The following is a 20,554-nucleotide window of genomic DNA, read 5'->3' on the forward strand; positions in this document are numbered from 1 at the left end:
TTAAATTGTGTAGGGGTCAGTTGATCCCGTCCATCTCTTGTGCCTCCGTCATTGACCGTGTCTTATCCCGGTATATTCGAGAATTTGATGGGAAAACAAAATCCACATAGCATTTATCTGTTATAAAATCTCAACGAACTCAACAGCATGAAAAAGTCATGAACCATACATTAACTCACACTATCTATCAACCTCTTCTTAAATTTGTTTTATGATTCTAAAAGCATTTATTATATTTGTTACAGTATATGTTTATTAATATGTTGACCGATTTTATATGTATTTATTTAAGTTGTTTCAAGTTACGACATGAAAATATCAGGTTGATGCAAGAAATAATATATTTAAAAGAAACTATTAATAATAAAAAACACAACAAAAGATTAAATAAAAGTGTACAAAGGTAAAACTTATTATTTTATAAGTTTTTATATTATTCATTCCGTTTCTGAATAAGTGTCATTTTAATATTTTTTACACAGATTAAGAAAGTGACGAAAATATATGTAACTTGTTATTAATTACACCTCTCTGACCAATAATATGTGAGATAAATGAAATTATTTATAAAATTAATGTAGTTTGCAATTAATTTTCAGCTGAAAATAATTATAATTTGCATTGGAATTGTAAAGTAACAATTTTTGTTTAACAAAAAAGCTAGAATGACTTGTTAAAGTAACAATTAATTTGTTAAAAAAATAAATCTGCAAATCAGAGTTTAGTGTCTTATGATTTAAAGATAAACTTGTCGCCACAATATATTATCTCTTTTCCATAAATAAAATATAAAATACAAGTACAGTAGAAACTCTATAAATTAATATTTGATAAATTAATAAATTTCGCCGGTCCAATTTTGGACCGGTGTAAAATATGATATAAATCGATAAAATAATAAGATAATAATATTTTTACAACCCATATAAATATATAGTCTCATTAAAATCATAAATTAATAATCTATCAATATTTTTTTATATAAGAACAAATTAAATATTATATTGTTGGTTTTATATTTACAATGAAAATACATCTATTTTTCTTAATATTTCAATATATTTTTATAATATTTAGTAAAATTGTATCGAAAATCATATAAAAATTCTATGAAACATAAAAATATACACCACAATATGAAAGTCAAATTTCTAAAATTTAAATAATTCATATACGGTAAAATTAAATATTTTCTTATTTTATAAACAAAAATAGAAAAAATCTAAAAGTAAAACTTTTGTAAATTAATATCTCTATAAATTAATAAAATTTTAAATTCTCAACATTATTAATTTATAGAGATTCTACTACAGAATATTCAAATTTCTTTTATGTTTTTATAGATATCCAAACAATACGTTATTTTTAAAAACAATAACTAATTGTTCAGTAAAATAACAGTTTAAAAAAGAAAAAAGTAACTAAAATGTTCACGCATACTAATAATACAATAATTTTTTACAATTTAATTTACCATTTATTTTTACTATGCATATTTAGTAACTATCGAAAAATTATTAGCTCCGGGTGGAATTTATCTCTTTCGCTTTCTAGATTCTTTTCGTTGAAGTTCAAGATGTTAGCTATCTCCAAGTTTTGAGTTTTTGCTCAAAGGAAAAAACCCGACGGTGGCGGAGCTAGAAAATATTTATATCGGGGTCATAATTTAAATTTAGTTAATTTAAATTTATTTACAATATAATTTCTTAATAATAATTAAAGATTAGGAAACTTTTTAATTTCTAGGAGAAATTATATTCAATGAAACAAAAAGTACAGTACTAAAGGTATGCAAAATTACTTGTTAGGCTTTATGATAAGTTTTGTGAGCTTCCAACTTAAAACCAATTGACGGTAAGTGGAGTAACTTAAATCCCTTATATATTACTTAAGTCCCTTTCATATTTTCGATGTGGGATTTTCTCTTCAACACTTTCCCTCAAGATAATGGTGCGTATAACCATTAGTTTCGCAGAATCCGAGATTGTGTGACCAAAGAAAGATAATATATGATAGGGACTTGAATGTTTGGGATTAATCTGATAAACAAAAGTGGAAAATGAACTAAAATAAATTGCAAAAACAACTAAAAAATTATGTGACCAAAGAAAGATAATATAAGAAATATTCTGATAATTCTAAAACAATGAGAAACGTAAACAAAAGAAAACTATAGAATACGAAAACAGGTGAAAGCAAACAATATACAGTGAAACCTCTATAAATTAATAATGTTGGGATTACACCAAAACTATAATTTTTTATTCATTTATAGAGATTATTAATTTATCGATATACTAATTGAATCAAAAACTCAATTTGGGACTATAAAATTATATTATTTTATAGAAATTTTAATATATATTAATTTATATAGTATTAATTTAAAAAAGTTATACCGTAAGTTAAACTGTTTTTTTATCAAAAAATGTTAAATTGTTTAAACCCAGGCTTTTAGGTCTAGAATAACTTAAAATAAAGATACGAGGGTGCGGAAAGAGAATCGATCTTGGGCAAGAGAGTCAAAGTAAAGGATCTAGACCAACTGAGCAATTGTTACTAGCTTAAAGTTTTAACTTTTAACTAGATTTTGACCCGCCCTTTAAAGGGCGGGTATATTTTTGTTTTATTTTTTAAAATTAATTTTTATATTTTATTTTAAATATATTTTTAATAAATTATTAATTATTAATTTAATTTAATTTTGGTAACTATATTAAATATGCCAAGTTGCATAGCTATACACTTGTCCATATACATTTCTCATATTATTTTTAAACTTTATTCCTAAAGTTTGCAACATATAATTTTTTTAGTAGTTACCCAACATAATTAGTCAAGAATATTTGTACCCAAAAAATCCGAATCGGAATCGACCCAAAAATCAAAGTCCCATCCTCGGTGTTTTGAAACCCGATCCGGACCTGCAGTGAACCGGTAAATCCGATGACTCAAGATAAATCCAGTTTAGGTTTTGTGAAATACCAATATTTAAAAACCCGCAAAAAATCACTAAAATCTGGAACCTGGTTAAAGCATTGGTTAAACTAATAGATAAATATTTATGAATTTTTAAATTTTGATATTTTTGTATGTCATAAATCTTAACTTGTTTAAAATAAATAAATAATCTAAACTATTTTGTATGTCAAATGGAAATAATAATATATAGAAACTAAAGTTAAGTATTTTCTAAATGTTTTTCAAATATAAAATATGTACATATCCAAACTATTATTTCATGTTTTATAAAAAGTTTATATAATATTTAACTTTGGTTTATAGTAAAATTAACTAATTTATTTATTAATTTGTGGTTCACTCGATCCAAAGTCCGGTGACCCGTAAAGTCGTCTAGAACATTTTATCAATCATACTTGTGTTTTAATAGAAGAAGATTCCGGGATCCTAGATTCTGACGTGCCTTTAAAAAGAGCGGATATATATTTTTTGTTTTAAATTAAGTTAAAAATTTTAATTTTTGTATTTGAGTGTTTTGGTAATCATATTTGTATTTAATATTAATTTAGTTTGATAGAATAGTTTTTTAAATAAATAAAATACATAGTTGAACATAACATTTATCAATAGATCATAGTCAAATATAAAACTACTTATTGTAATATATCTATATATATAAAGAATATAAATAAGAGTGAATCAATCATTAATCAATAGATCATAGTCAAATATAAAACTACTTATAGTAATATATATATATTATATATATATATATATATAAAGAATATAAATAAGAGTGTATCAATCATTAATATGATTGAAAGTTGCATATTGTTGCATCAAACATCAAGAATATGATTAAGTAGCGTTTGTTATGTAAATATGCAACTGATGTTATAAAATAAATGACAGTTATTAAAAGAGGGAGGAAGTTATAATTATACGGAGGGAGGAAGTTGCATACGTGACATCAAGAAGTTGGCTGCGATAATTAGGATTGGAACTAAAGAGGGAAGAAGTTATAAATATGGCAGTTTGAATATTTAAATGACAGTTATAAAATAAATGGTTCATTAAATAAATAAATAAATAGTGAACACAACTTTTATCAACTGGTCATGCTGAAGAATTAATAGAATAGATATTTGACTAGGGCCAGCTAACCCTTTAGTGGCCATGTAGCTCCGCCCCTGAAACCCGACCTAATCTTTTCTAGTGGCGGGGAGTTTTTCCAACGACGAAAGTACTGTTTTGTGGTGTGGTAGCTGAACCCACAGTTCTGCTCTGACAATGTGGCATTGGCCAGCTATTCTGTGTTTGTGTGGAGTATCTATACTATTATCTGCGAAATGATTTTCGAAACAGAACTTTGATGTTAAAAATTAGAGTGGTTAATATTGATTTTATCCTTTATGAATAAATTATATATATTTTAGTCAAAATAGAAATAAATTTAAAATCTATTTGATTAGGTAAGTGATTAAAATTAATAATAATAAGAATTATCCAAAATCTAAAATATATATTTAAATAAAAAGATAATTTTAATATATATTATGTTGTTATCCAAAAAGTATATTTTAATAAGAAAGTAAAAAATTCAAAAACAGAAAACACATAACTAAATATTAATTATCAAAATATAAAAAATATATTTTAAAATAAAAAGATAATTCTTATATATATATTGTGTTGTTATCCGAAATGTATATTTTAATAAGAAAGTTAAAAATTCAAAAACAAAAAACATATAACTAAATATTAACCAAGCAAAAAATTATTTTGTATAATTAAAAAGAGAATACTGAGTGATTTTGAATTTGCGAATGAATTTTTCGCAACAGAGCTTTACATTAAAAGCTAGAGTGGTTAATATCGATTATACCTTTAATGAATAAATTATATATTAGTCAAAAATAGAAAGAAATTTAAAATCTACTTGATTAGATAAGTGATTAAACTTAACAATAACAAGAATTATCCAAAATCTATAATATATATTTTAAAATAAAAAGATACTTATTATATATATTATGTTGTTATCCAAAAAGTATATTTTAATAAGAAAGTTAAAAAATCAAAAACAGAAAACACATAACTAAATATTAATCAAGTAAAAAAATATTTTGTATAATTGAAAAGAGAATACTAAGTGATTTTGAAGATTTATTTATTAACAATAAATACAATGTATAAACAAATTTCAGAAAGATTATAATATTTAAAAAATTTCAATGAAAACATTAGTAAGAACTACAATTTTTTTTCTTAGTAAAATATATATAGATATATATATATATATGTATAATAAGTAACTAGATTTTGATCCGCTCTTTAAAGGGCGGGCGGGCATATTTATTTTTTATATTTATTCTAAAATTTTAATTTTTATATTTATTTTTTAATTATATTTATGTTTTTAGTTTTATAATATTTTTTAATGATTAATAATTTTTTTTAATAATTATATTAAAATAATTAGACCACGCCTATATCAATAGGTCATGTTCCTATTTTAATACTATTGATATATATATATATATATATATATTTATATTTCAAACTTGTACACCTACATTTTAGATAAGAAATTAATGAGAAATCAGTTTTGAAAATATATTACCATATATGGAGTTTAATGAATAATTTAAAAATAATTAAAATAACTAACCTTAAAAATAGGAATGACATTCTTGTTAATTCCTTGAAACATCAAGGGAATGTTAAAATAAAAGCTGCTGTTTTAATTGTATTGATTATCAAATTTTTATGTTCTCATATGCGGGCTAATCACGTAGTTTGATTGTATTAAATCATATTTAAATCGGATTGATCAATGGTTGGACCGTTTTTATAAAGAAAAATTTTATATTATTGTTATATTTATATAAATGAGATTTTTTTTTCTAAAAAAATATCGAAAATTATATTTAATCAATTCAGTTACAAAAAGTAATATTTTTTAAAAAATATAAAAAAGATCTAAAAAATTTACTTTCTAGAACTGGAAGGAGTATTTTATTGATAATTAGGTGTTTACCAGATCAGACAGAACATGGTGGATTCAATGACGTCTTGAAGTATGTGAAACATTGTCGTTTTCTTAAAGCTAGCGATCTCCCTTAACATTGGAATCTCCGTCACCGTCCGATTACGATCTTTCATTCCTCTCTATCGTCAGATTTACCAAAAATGCTGAAACGTGATTAAAGAATGTACCATCTACCAATTAAACAGATTGTCGGGATACATTGATTTGACGTCCTGATTCTGTGGGACCGAACTCATACACGTGATGAAAGTAGGTAGCTACAGAATCTATTATTATTGTTTAAAGAACTTGATGATATTCACAAGAATGAGATACAAATACTTCATTGCCAGTTCAATATAAAGCTAGAAATTTTTGCACAAATTTAAAAAATTAGTCTTTGAAGCAATAATACTAGTATATGATACAAAATGAAATTGATGAAAACTTATATCAAAAAAATTTTGATGTAATAGTTTCGTTTAAAATAAAATATTATAGCGAGAATGCCAAATTGTATTGTGAAACAAAAACCTAGAGCTTATGAGATAAGATGTACGGAGTAGTTGAGAAAATCCAAAACGCACACTATGATCAACTTAAGTAATTGTAATGAACAAATCTGCAGTCGTAATTTTTTTTAAAACACAAATGAACCCTAAAGTCACACTTTTATTCATATCACACTCGGGGAGGTTTCTTGAAGTGGAAGAAATTAAGAAAAAAAATGTTGATACCACAAGGCAAGTTTTCAGTCTTTCAGATGGTGAGGTTTTCTTGTAGCGCAAGGAACGAGCCTATGATCTTACCACCAAGATCTGGGAACGTCTCACAACCAGGAAGAGAACTTACTTTCCCTGTTCTATCCACTTGAACTGGATACTTAAGAAGATGACCTTGCATCTCCGTGACCTCTTCTGCTGCATACTGTCTCCAATTCAGCTCACTTAATTGCCTAACTCTTCTCACGCATTCCATGTTCTCCGGTTCCTCGAAACCTTGCTCTAGAAACCCTAGATGTTCTGCCCACAACGACATTCTATATCCAAAGATCTGGCAAGAAATTGCAACAAAACCAAGTGTTTAAGACACGTTTTTAGGACATAGCTTTTTTGAGTTTGTTCTTTTTTACCTGACCACGAGGACGAGAGCCTTTCTTAGCCCATGAATGGTGTGGTTGATAACCTCCCATGGCGATCTCAGTGTCTCTAGTTCCTTCCAAGGATCTCTGGTTGATATTCGCGGAACCGATCAAGACAAACTCATCATCAACGACCATACCTTTGGAATGAACATATATCATAAACCTCCTACTCTTCAAAGCTTGCACCTGCAGAAGGAGTCCATTAAATATCTCAACAGCTGGAGTCATCCATTTTATATGTAATACATATAGACATATATATACCTGTATAGCATTTGCATTTGCGTTTGACTTAGGTGGAGTCCGAGGACTATTGTATACACTAACTGTTCCATCAGCAACCTCTCTGGTTCCAAGACAGAAGAAGTTGAGAAAGTCTTGTGGCTCATACTGACCATCAAGTCCAACTTCCACAAGTGCCTTGTGGATGGTCTGATACATCATTTGCATGGTCTTGTGCTGCAAATTATCATGAAAAAAGATGTCAGTGAGATTAGATCATTTACCAAATAATGGACAAACTACTTTACCTGCCAGTATAGAATTCTCTGTATAGGGTTACTCGTTGGAGGACCTTCAGGCCACATTGGAATGACAATATAAGCAGCAAACTTCTCTCTTGCTCTAATTTTGTTAGCAATCTTAAGCGCGATTTCAATAGGGATTAGATTATTAGCACCTGAAATACCATATCATTGATATTAAATTTTTGTTAATGAACTTGCCTTTAAAAAAAGCTCACAGTTCCTTACCCAAGTCCTTGTTTGAATCCCAGTTGAATGATGATCCAAGAAAATACTGGTTCTCAATGTAGATGAAGTGCTGAGCAGATCTTATGGCCTTAACATAAGCAGCGTGTATGCTCATGTCAATGAGTATGTTCTTCCCACACAGTAGATTCTGTGACCACAAACATATATATTTATCAGTAGAGAGTAGTAGCAACATGTTGGTGGCTAAAGAAAGCAACATGTTGAGAGTTGTGCTTACTCTTCCAGTAGCTTCCTTTGGATCCTTTGGAAACCCTTTGACTGAACTTGAATCAATCGAACGGAAAACCTAAAAAAAAAGAAAGATTAATTCATAGAAAGGACTGAGATCTCTTCTGCACCACAAACATACAGCAAGCAACAATGATGCATCACCATTACCTACCTGAGCATGCCAAGTCTCTGGATCATTCTCATTAACAGAAGAAGAAGCTTCTGATAGTCCTACGATGTCTGGAATTCTATCAATGAAAAGCAACGAATCATCAGAAGCCGATTTTAACTTGCCCAATCCGCGAGATTTCGAGGCTTTTCTCCAGCGTTCTTCAAAATTAGCAAGCACATCATATGCAGCTGGACCATCGATCTTGCTGTGCAGATCATGCCATGGCTCTCTTGGTCCATCATCCGCAGTTGTCTTATTTACCAAAGAAAAAAAAACAAAAAAGTTTCTTCTTCACATTGAATCTAAAACAAAAATTGCAAACGAACATGATGATTATTTTTCTACCAAAAAGTTAGGGTTGTGGAAGTCATCTTTATGGAGTGTCTTAAGTGTCCTGAAGAGAGGATGCTTGGGAGTATCAAAACGTCCGTTGCACACGTCTAACCCTCCAACAAATGACACGATCTTTCTTCTGTTCTGACCTGCATCTGCATCTACAATCACAGTTTTCTGATGATGCGTGTAGATAGTTCCAACTTCCTGTTCATCCATCAAAAAAGATTCATCAGCTGATGATGAAGCTATACATACATAAAGAGAGTAACTATTCAGCATCTTACAGATTTCTTTATGAAGCTGTGACCTTTCCCACCAGATCTAGGGCAAAGAAGTACTTGCACTGACGAATGCTTGAAGAACCGGCGAGTCTCTTCATCACTTGTGTTCATAACTCCTTGCTACATTGCAACAAAAACACCAATAAAATGCATTTTTGCTTCAGTTACTACTAAAACATGCATTATATGTAGTGTAGATGCTTACAGTTTTGAAGCCTAGAAGGCTCCTTGAAGTAGGATCATCCCACACCAAAACCAACACTCGCACACCTTCCTGAGACTTGGCCTTCAGCAAATCCCCTAACGTACCATCCGTTGGATCATTATTCCGCCTAACCAGCCTAACCGGATGATAAACCGACCAACCAGTGATATAAACCAACCTCCTCGCCTGCCTAATAGCATCAGCCATATCCTCCCAGCACTTCCCATGCCTATACTGCACACCACCGTCGAGATACACACTCGGAAGCGTACCGTCGTCAACATGAGCATCCTGATACAGAGTAACCCTCCCTCCTTTCCTCAAAGGGAAGTAAGTACCGGGAACTCCAACACACTCATTACCAAAACCAACACCCATCTGGTAAACCCTCATCCTCTCCATCGGAGTGTACTGGATAGACAGACTCAACACAGCTCCCTGTTTACAAGGCTTCCCGCTACTGTTGAGTATAGGGAAGAAACCTTCGATCCTGTTCCCTGAAGATAACTGCTCGGTCGGGATTCCGACAGCTCCCATGATCTGTGACCCGATGATGTCGCTGTCTTTGACCACGAAGTGGACTTCGGCAGCGCTGTGAGCGACGGGGACGTCGAAGTGCTGCATCCACACAGGGTTCTCGCTGTTGCTGATCACGAAGGTTCTGCCGATCACGGCGCCTGAGATGGAGACGGTGACGTAAGGGTCGCTCGTGATCTTGGAGGACTTCTCACCTCCTTCCGGTTTGGAACTGTTCCTTCTGGTTAAACCGGAGAGCATCCCGCCCAGACGGTTGTGGAAGCCGTCCATGTTTGGGAGGTGTTTCGCTTCTTTAACCCAAATGTCTAAGTTACCGTGAAGCAGCTCTACACGCAAAGATCCGGTGCTGGTGGCGAAGGGCACGGGCTGCTGGCCGAAACCGTGGCTTGACCCTCCTCCCATTGACAGAGTCTCCGTGTAAACCGGATGATGAGCCATCACAGAAAAAAGGTTGAGACTTTCAGTAGTCCTGATCAAAACCCACAACAGAAAAGAGAGTAACAGTTGATGGGTAATGAAGATTGAGATTAAAGATGAAACCTTTCTTTAATGAGAGAGAGAGATCTAAAAAGGTATCATCTTTGGAGAGAAGAAGGTGAAAGGAAAGGGAAGGGAAGGGAGCGTTGACTTGAAACGTAAGACTCGGAACAAGTGAGCTGCCGTTGCTGACCCGTTCTTATTAATGACCCACTTGAACTCTTAATTAAAACTAGTTTAATTTAATTTATAGTGACAGACGAGGAAGACTTCAACTTAGACTCGGCTGCTAATTGATGATGATAATTGTTTTTGATTATACTGTTTATTACGAATCAAATGGCGACCATTCAAGTGCGGAATTTATAATACCAGCTTTCACTTCACCATTCGTAGTTTCTTTTTTAAAATTATGCGGATTTTGAAGGAACAGTAACAAAACCGCAAACTGAACATACATTTCTTTCATGTACCAATTAGCCAGTGGTTTTTGTCAATTCTGCATTGAATATATATTTCTTTTTAATGTTTATGTAAGACTGTTTTATCAGATTTAATAGTTTATACTCGTTTTAAAAATTTAAAATATAACATATACAAAAAAAATTAATTTCTTTTATTATATAATTAATGTAATTGTGTAATTTATTTTAATAATAAAGTATTAAACAAAAATGATAAAATATACAGATTGTTAGTACATCTTTATTATTTAAAATTATTAATTATCATATATAACTTAATTATATTAAGTAATTTCGTAGGTTTTATTTAAGAAAATAATATATAATAAATTTCAATTTGATAAATGAATAGTCCATAATGAACATATTATATAATATAACATTCCCTATCAATTTAATATTGGACTAACAAAATTTTCAATTGATTTTCAAGTTGCTACGTAAGCAAAATTAACATCACAATTACGTGATAATTCAGCATGATATTTTTTAATTAGTACAACTATATGTTATAACTTTTTAAATGTTTCTCTATTAATATATATGAGATTTTTAAATAGTAAAATTCATAATTAATATTAATTATAATAAAAAAATTTATTAATTCATTTTTATTTACAGAATAAGAAATAACATTTTTGAATATAACTATTTGTAATTATAGGTTGACACACATCAGTTTTGTATTTGCTGGCAAATTAGTCCAAGTGTGTGTTTCTCCGATGTTTTCCACTCCAATACATATAAAACAAGGAAAGATACACAATAGATTATAACTCCTACATACACAAATTTTTTTGAAAGTGATTTTACCTACATACACAATTGATATAAGTCATACGTATATTTGTTTTGCCTGCATATATATTGAAAAGAGTCTATGGTAAGAGTAAGAGTCATATCATAATCTGAAAATTCTGTTTCTATTGTATCGATCCTGAATTCAAGCTTCTCGAGTAGCCATCACTATAAATAAGATTTTCTAGAGTTTTCACGTTTTTAAAGAATAAAATAAATGTTTATAACTTAATTTACTCTTTATTTTTTATACATTTTCCAACAACTATTTACTAATAAAATTTAATCAATTCAAATATTCAAAATTAATATTTCTCAAAATTATACAAAGTACCTTAAATATATAGAAAATCTATTTTTGTGGAACAGAAATAAAATCTAGAAAATCTTATTTTCGAGAACGGAGGTAGTATTATTTTGCTAAATTACTTTTATTACAACAACAAATAATAAAAATATAAAGAAAATACTGCTAGATACTTAAACTATAAAATTATCTTTCATACAAAAAAACAAATTTCATTTTCCTTTTATATTACAATTTGAGAAAATAACCATTAAAATTGGCTGTATTAACTCTCATATTTTGTTGACTCAGCCATTTATTAAACTCGAATAGTCAATTGCTAAAAATCGATTGCTAACACCCTAACAACGTCAAATCTGATTAAAAATTTAATCATATGATGTCGTTTTCATAAAAAGCAGGCATTTAATCAATTCTCTCAGGTTTTAGGAGACGAAATTTCAGTCTCGATTTCTCGATTTCTAGGTGTTGTCATTTTGAAAACTGATTAAAATTTTAATCACACAATGTCATTCTGCACGCCTTTCACCTTCCTCATGCATAGTAAGAGACTTCCTAACAATGCTAAATAAAATAACTAACGTTAAAAACCATAAAGCTCAACAAGAAATCGAGACTGGGTTTTCATCACCTAAAACTCGAGAGAAGGGATTAAGGGCTTACTATCTATGAAAAACGACGTCGTTTGACTAAGTTTTAAATCAGTTTTTGAAAAAAACATTATTAGAGAGTTAACATACATATAGTTTTTCAATCAAATATAACAGTTGATTATTCAAAATGTTTAAATGGCAGAGTCAACAAAATATGAGAGTTAAAATGGCCAATATTTAAAAGTTGAAGAATTGTTTTGATGAGTACGAGTTAAAAGTTTTTCTGGGTTTAATTTGAAAGTTCAAGATTTTATGGCTGTTTGGACAACTTGGAGGAATTTAGATGCTTATTTTACCCTAGACAAATGATTATAGTTTTGGGTCGATTCAAGTTGGTTTTAGAATTTACAAATAAAATAATCTGGACCATTTAAAATACCCTAGTGTTTCGGTTCAATTTCTGATTAGTTCTTAGCACTTTTGTGTAGGTTCGAGTCTCACTTCTTAGAAGCATTTAATACTAGGGCTGGACAAAAAAATCCGAATTAAAAAATGAACCAAATTTGATCCAAAAAATAGTATCGAATCCGAACCGGAACAAACTAAAGATTCGAACGGCTTCAAAATTTTGGTATCTAGAAAACCGGAACCGAATCCGGTTCGGATCAAAATATTTCGGATATCTAAATAGATCCGAATCAGGTTTGTTTACTTGAATATATTGATTATTTTCATATTTAATATTGAAAAGAATATCCAAAATATATTAGATATTTTGAAGTTGTCCAAAAAAACTTGAAAAATATACAAAATAGTCAAAATTAAATATCTAAAATAGCTAAACTATATTTAAGACACCAAAAGTATTCGAAACATCTATTGACTTTCCTTCCAAATATTCAAGCTAAACTATTTTTTATGTTAAGTTTAAGTATTTTAGTATACATTTTTCAAATTTATATGTTACATATTATTTTAATTTTTTGATTTTGAGGAATTGTAAGAGAATTTTCCCCAAGAGAATGCAAGATCATTTGGTTAACCGGTACTAATAAAGAAAACAAAAAGAGGCGTATAGTTAGAGGGATTACTAGCAATACTTAATACGGTTTGGTTTGATATGAAATAATGTCATCGGATAAGATATTAACAATAGATGACAAAAGTGTAAATCGTATGTACTGAGGCTTTGTTATTCCACTTCACAAAATAACCGAAAAGATATGTCACACATGTCAGAATCTACAAAAACTCTTAATCTTCGAGGATAAGACATTGATTGAGTACTTAATCATCTGTGTAGATGACTTGAGAGCAATAGGAGACCTGAAAGAAAGAAAAGGGAGAACAGTAAAGGAAACCATTTACCAGGAGAAAAAGAAAAAGGAAACGATGAAGAAAATGAATTACCAAAACTTGAAAGTGGTCGGATCTTTCCCCTCGTTGACTGTTAAAAGAATACAAAGATATCAGGTACTGAGACAAGTTTCTGAATGATAAGAAAACATGATAGAATCAGTGATACAATCTTACTCTGTTCCAAAGTTTTTGAGCTAGCGTCAAAGAGCAATGGATGTTTTTTCGGAATTTTTTCGATGCTATTATTGAGCATTCTTTTTACCAAAGAGTCCAAGACTGACAATCCCAAAAACAACCAAGAGAGGAGTAAGACCTGAGAAGGGAAACAAACAGACCAAGAATGAATGAAGTGAACATGAGAAAGACAAAAACAAAAAACAATAAGAATACATGAAAATTCATGCCAGTAACAAACCTTAAAACCGTTTAGTCTTAGCTTTAGAGAAGGAAATCTTTGATGGCGATTTGTTCCATTTACAGTTTTGGACTAGGCTAATGGCCTTTTCTAAACAAGGAAATCTTGTCATCCATGACGATAACAAAAGGTTGTACAAACATTGTCCGGCGACGAATGAAGTTTTTTGCATCGCTGAAAACATTTGTATGATATCTTCTTTTGTTGAAGATTTTCTCTCACTTACATGTTTGGATCTCGCTCCGAAAATCAGAACATATGGACTCAAGCATCTAAATCGTAGGTCGTCTGCTGAGAAGATGTCCAATTTTGTATACCAGTGGATTTAACGAGTCTGAGCATTTGGTTACCACCACTATTGTCACTTTTATAACTTTTTTTTTTGCTATCATTAATGTTAGTCTAGATCTTTGTATTAGAATTTTTTAATCATAATATTTTCTAAATATTTTAGTTGATTTTATTTCAATGTTTATTATTTTATATAAACAATGCTTCAGAATTTGTTATTTATTTATGGATTGACTAGTTGGAAATTGGTTTGCTCGTAAAAGTGATTTGGTATTAGCTTTTTCGGCTATGGTTTGTTCTTGGCAGTAGCTCTTTTGTTAACTCCTATGATGGACTTGATAACTGTACATGACGGTTTGAATTTAGGTGAAGTTTGTTTCCTTTCAAGTTTGGTTCTGGTTTTAAAGCTTCCGAGATTGTCCAATCCGGCTTCCGACTCCAGGATCATCTGGCTTAGCTTCCTAATTTCTTTTGCTTTAGTATTGTTTTGTTGATCAAACCATCTTAAAAGCTTCCGAGATTGTCCAATCCAGCTTCCGACTCCAGGATCATCTGGCTTAGCTTCCTAATTTCTTTTGCTTTAGTATTATTTTGTTGATCAAACCATCTTTGTTTAAGATGGAGTGATTGTAATAAACTATATTGTTCCTTTAATATCCGTTCAAAGATAACAAAAGAAAAGACAAACAAGAACTTAATTACAAACCATTCTAAACGTTCATTCACTTTTATTTTTATAGGGCGTTATATATAAATATTACTAACCTATTGCCTTTAATGAGATTTGATTTCTGGCAACAAATTATTAGTATTTTTTTAGCAGAGCACAATTACAGTTTGTAACGTTTTTATGCTAAAGAAAAAGACAGAAAAGGTTTTTAAAAGGAAAGAAAAAAAACAAGTTAGGCAAGAAAAATAGGTTGGAACTTTACAAAAGCGACATGATGAGGATTTACATGATTCTACATTTGCTATCTTTATCTTTAGGGGATTTGCCTTCCTGTCTTGACGCTGTAGCTGATGATGGCCTGTGGCTGCTCCTTGGTACCTGCAATGGTCATAGTATCTACTAATTAACATGTAAAAGAAACGATTTGATTCTGATTACGTTAATGCTAATTACTGTGTCATGTAACACAGTCACACTTGGTATTTGCTAATATCTGATTATAGAGTTATGGGTACAAGAAATGAAGTACCTGAGGACCAGTGATCAGTCGTGAAGCACCAACACTTGTTGGTGGTTGTGGAGTTGGGTTACTCCGTGGGCTCTGGTCCTCAAACTCTTGTTGTTGCAAAGCTATCGCCAGTTGTAGATCAGAGCTGCATTGTACCATAAATATTAAAACAAATCATAAGCATATTTCATAAGAAAAGACATTTCTCTTCTCATCTACTTGTGAAAGAAATACACAAAGAGACAAGGGGAAACAGTGAAGTTTTGAAACAACAAGAATTAATTAATCAGTGGAGACAGAAATGTAAGAGTAGATATTTACTTGACTTCTACGCCTGTGTCTGGAATGCTCGCAAGATAATCCTGTGAGCAAAAAAAAAATGATTAAAATGGTAAAACAAGGACATATTGTATAGTGAGTATAATATAAGGACAACATACAGCAGTATTTGTGACTGCGTTTTGTTCATCCCACGTGCCACTTGCACCAGTTGTGCTGCTGTCTATCTTGAACTCCTTGAAAGTAGCAGTCATGAACGCAGTGTCACCATTAACCTGAAACAGTATTGCATATCAATAGTGGTCACAACAAGCCATAGCAGGAAAGAGACTGTATATATTAATAAGAGTTAACGATGAGTTGGCTGATACCTCATTAAGCTTTTCCCATACTAAATCAGGCTGATTCAGGTAACCTTGATCTGTAGCCAAAAGATAAAGTTCACCTTCGTACTGAAAAAATGACAGCAACAAGAAGTATTTAATTGGACATCAACCTATTGTGATCATAGAAATGAGAATGTCTACGAACTAAACTAACCTTGAACATGGTGCAGAAATGATTGTTGCGGAAAAAGACACAGAGTTCACGTTCTTTAAGACCTTCTTGCAAGCGAAAGAGTCTGTAAGATACGATCAAAATATTGAATGTAAGATAAAAACAAAGGTAGTCAATTAGAGAATATTCAACAATGGATAAGTAACACCACGCACCCACAAAAGGTTAATTGACTGGCACTATTCTTCAGGAAGTTCCTGATTACTTCACCTGGCAAAACTCAACGATAGTGTGTTAATATCTCAACAATAGAGTGTCTCTATGCCCAAGGGTACATTATATTACCTTCTTTTGCTGTGAGCCCATCCGTCCCCTTACCTTCAGAAGAAGAATCATCAACATTCTTCTCATCCCTTTTCCCAAGAAGTGACTCACCTTCGTAAACAGGTTCTTTGTCTGCACAAACTGGTGGAGCCACAGCGTTCACGCATTCCTCACCTTCATACATGGGTTCATCACTAGATATGGGTGAAGTTAAAGCATCGGGTACATCGTCATGCTGGGATTTGCAAGTGAGATCTGGAGATGGAAAGGGGGAATTTGAGTAAGAATATAAAATGCACAAGGGTGAATAAAGACTACCTGGATTAACAGAAGTTGCATCAGACTTGAGTAGACTCTCAGAAGTACATTCAGTTTTTGTCGACTCCAAATCAGTCTTTTCCACTGAAAGCGCCCCAGAAGAAGTTAACTCAGCGACAGCCTTTTCGTTACTGTTAACACTTTCAACAACAGGGCCCATCTCATCTCCAGATTTCTTAGGAGATAGCTGATCATTGTCAAGATCCCCGCCTTTAGCTTTATCACCATCAGATTTGAACTGTTCCAGGTGACAGATACTGTCACCATGGGTGCTAGTTGGGCTTGCATCTGAAAATGTGAACGCAGAGTCTAGATTGGCTGAGTCTCCGTGAGCGTTTGGTGCTGGATCGTTTCCCTGTGATAACTGCAAGGCTTGCAATAGCTCTGTTTCTTCTTCAAGATCTCCCTTTCTCAGTTTACGAAGCTCTACAGCTGCAGGTGGAGAATCTTGAAAAGAACTTGTTTTCGAAAGGCATGGCGAAGGAACACCTAGTGCCGCTGTGGTTGCCGCAACGAAATCAACAGAATCCTCCCCGGCATTTTCATCCTCTACATTCTGCGTTTCCAGTGCAACGAGCTCCCCCATTAGAGTATTATATGACTTGCTACCAAGTGCATTAGCTGCTTCAACATCCTGGGCGTATGCAAAAGGGAGGGAAATTAATGGAATCAAAACAACAGAGCCAGGATTGCTAAAGATTCTTATCCATAACGAGCCAAACTATGGGATAAAAATGTTGAAGTATTGTGTATCTCAAGAAGGAAAAGAGCATAAGATGACCTCCACATCCCAAACGGGCAATAGACAAGAAAGCAATGATGTACCTGGGGATCAACTATCCATCCATGATATAAGGGAATGTCAAGTAAGTCAAATATTGCACACTCAGGTGTGAACTCAAAATCATCAATCCTGGCAACAAAGCAAAAAAAAATTAATGGTTATGATATAAATTTCAACAAGCTCGGAAACAAATGATAAAAAGCTGTGTTAGAACCTCCTGAATTTAATATTGACATCAATTCCAGTTGTAAGACGCGGAAGAAGATCAATAGCATCAGCAATGTTCTGTTGCTGATTCTTGATATATTCTTCTTCTTTGTCCTGCCATGAGAAACATTAAACAAGAGTTATCCACAAAGATTCAGTCCATATAATATATATATATAATTATAAAGAAGAAGAAGGGGTTTGATTAAATTACATTGACTTTACTATTGGAATCAATCAATCTGTCAACCACAAGAGACATCAATCTCTCTTGAGAAACCTCATAACAGTCAGGATTAAGCTTCAAGTTGTTTCTCAAGAGAAGAACATTACCTGTTACATCCCAAAAATCAATAACTCAAAACGTTCATTTAAGACATCCAGATGCAACTAACTATCAGTACATTACTTCTCCTACAGAACATTAAGACAACGAACGAATATACTTGATACCATAAACTCCGATGATCGGTTCACTAAGCATAAAGTCAATGATTAGAGACAAAACATTTAATTACATTATTACCAAAACCAACAAAACCCTAACACCGATCCTTGAACTAGCGTTACAATCCTAGAAAAGGAAAACTAGAACAATCCATTATTTGGGATGGTATTAATTCAAACCCTAAGAGGAACGTACAGATGGCTAAAAGAGGGCAAGGTCCATTCTCGTTCTGGAGAATGATAGGCGTGTTTCGTCCAAGGAACTGAATCGATTTCGTCTTGTACGTGACCTCCTCTTCCCCCTTAGTTTCGTTTACCACATCTTCTTGATGAATCGCTTCCTGAATCGTCTGTGTCGGAGAGTCTGAAGCGGTCGCCATTTTGATGATCGAAGAATTTTTCTGATCCAAATCGAACGAGAGAGAGAGAGAAGAGAGAGCGTGCGATGAAGAGGAAGATGATTTAATTTATATTTCGAGCAAGAACTTTTCTGGAAGAGGGTTAAACATAACCAAACCGGTACGTACCAAACCGACATTCGGTATTGATTAAAATACTATTTTGGTTATCAATTTAAATGTACAAACCAGAAGACGTTGTTCTGCGAATTTATTTTGAAGAGCAGTGTAACGGACCAATTGGTTCGATTTCGTTTGGGTTTCTTATTTGTGAATATAACTATGGTTAGACCATTACCATTTGGTTGAACCAACTTGGGAAAGCTTGTATCTCTCACGCGTATCTTTTCGGGGTACGGTCAAATTAAAATTGTTATCATATCATCATTTTCTAAAAAATAACATAACTACTCTTTTAAAACTACTTTTATATTCATTGAGTTTCCTTATAACACTATTATCAACATCAAAAAATAACACTAACACAATCTATCAGGGCCAGGGGCATGACTTTTTTTATCTTACCACCCACGAACGCCGCAGTTTTTGCAGTTACTATTGATTATTGGCGTTTTGAAATAATCATAGGAAACGGTACAAATCATTTCATACCTCTTAAAATTAAAACCTACTTCCAGTTAGTATTTTTGGCTGCAGACAGTTGAAGGTGAATAAATAAATAAAAAAAATACTTTTTAAAATATTTAAAGAATTTAAAATAGAAATATTATAAATAAAAATATATACACATTTGATATTTTGATTTAAATTCATAAACAGTATAATAGTTTGTTTTATAGAAGTTTAAATTAAACTAAGACTATTCATTATAATTTTAAAAAGTTAATATATATACACATATAAAGACATATACATATATATACGAAAAATATTACTTCAAAATTTTTAATATAAATCTTCAAAAAAAATTATTAAAATTATAAATTTCAACTAATTAAAAAATTATATAAATAAACATAATATTATTATTAATCATATTTTATTAATAATTATTTTATTTTATCACAATAGTATGTTTTATATTTTTATAATGTTGTAATATGTTAATATTGGTAATTTATTATTAAACTGCTGCAGTATCTCATAATCAACGAGTCATAATATCCCACAAATGCACCAATTTCTAACTATTATACTAATCGTACAAATTGTTTAAAACGCTAAAACCGAAACCACTCATATCCGCAAAATTTCACAACCGCACCTACAACCACTGCATTTCAACCAATCAGACCTTAAAGCATGTAATATCATGTACATATTAATGGCAAAGTAAATTTTCTTTTGAACAAGCAAAGTAATTTTAAGAGATTGTTTATCCCTACAATCATCTTCATAAAAGAAATGTGACAAGATTAGTAAAAAGTTGAGATAGCTATAATTGGAGCTAAAGTAATAATACACTAGATTTTGACCCGCTCTTTAGAGAGCGGGACAATCGTTTTGTTTTAAATTTATGCTCTTGTTCGATTTTTCATAAGTGTGTTTAGGCATGAGTATCCGGATTGAGATCGATTTTCATTAATAAATTTGGTTTGGTCCAACATATATATATCAACTACGATAACGTACAATCTTACCGACAGATTGCGTGGCAAGCAATCTTTAAGAGGGCGGGTATGTTTTCTTTGGAAGGGCGGGATTTGTTTCCTGTAAAAATTTAAATATCAAACATTGTATAGTTTGGTTTTGAAGTATAATCTATACTATTATAACGATGCGTAATACTAATTCGAGTTACACGTT

The 20,554-nt window shown here is 31.5% G+C and overlaps 2 protein-coding genes across 4 annotated transcripts; both read right to left on the reverse strand.

The window, feature by feature from the left end:
- Window positions 1-6,555: 6,555 nt before the first annotated feature.
- Window positions 6,556-10,302, reverse strand: LOC108838802 (phospholipase D gamma 1). 3 transcript variants are annotated; one of them, XM_056994539.1, is made up of 10 exons: window positions 9,114-10,295; window positions 8,912-9,028; window positions 8,637-8,831; window positions 8,292-8,543; window positions 8,127-8,195; window positions 7,889-8,036; window positions 7,667-7,815; window positions 7,401-7,595; window positions 7,125-7,322; window positions 6,556-7,045 (listed from the first exon to the last, which is right to left on the reverse strand). In XM_056994539.1, exons 1-10 carry the CDS (start codon window positions 10,086-10,088, stop codon window positions 6,752-6,754), a joined length of 2,592 nt encoding a protein of 863 aa, XP_056850519.1. In that variant the 5' UTR covers window positions 10,089-10,295; the 3' UTR covers window positions 6,556-6,751. The 3 variants fall into 3 exon arrangements, with proteins under 3 accessions (XP_056850519.1, XP_056850518.1, XP_056850520.1); XM_056994538.1 differs by having other exon boundaries at window positions 7,125-7,595; window positions 9,114-10,298; XM_056994540.1 differs by lacking the exons at window positions 6,556-7,045; window positions 7,125-7,322 and having other exon boundaries at window positions 7,402-7,595; window positions 7,699-7,815; window positions 9,114-10,302.
- A 4,820-nt stretch (window positions 10,303-15,122) lies between these two features.
- LOC108831394 (uncharacterized) lies at window positions 15,123-18,832 on the reverse strand. The gene is made up of 13 exons (XM_018604941.2): window positions 18,586-18,832; window positions 18,157-18,275; window positions 17,950-18,056; window positions 17,777-17,864; window positions 16,952-17,585; window positions 16,655-16,888; window positions 16,525-16,579; window positions 16,352-16,433; window positions 16,183-16,263; window positions 15,973-16,086; window positions 15,854-15,894; window positions 15,554-15,677; window positions 15,123-15,402 (listed from the first exon to the last, which is right to left on the reverse strand). Exons 1-13 carry the CDS (start codon window positions 18,767-18,769, stop codon window positions 15,307-15,309), a joined length of 1,959 nt encoding a protein of 652 aa, XP_018460443.2. The 5' UTR covers window positions 18,770-18,832; the 3' UTR covers window positions 15,123-15,306.
- Window positions 18,833-20,554: the final 1,722 nt, after the last annotated feature.

Source organism: Raphanus sativus, chromosome 9, assembly GCF_000801105.2.
Source record: "Raphanus sativus cultivar WK10039 chromosome 9, ASM80110v3, whole genome shotgun sequence".
NCBI lineage: Eukaryota > Viridiplantae > Streptophyta > Magnoliopsida > Brassicales > Brassicaceae > Raphanus > Raphanus sativus.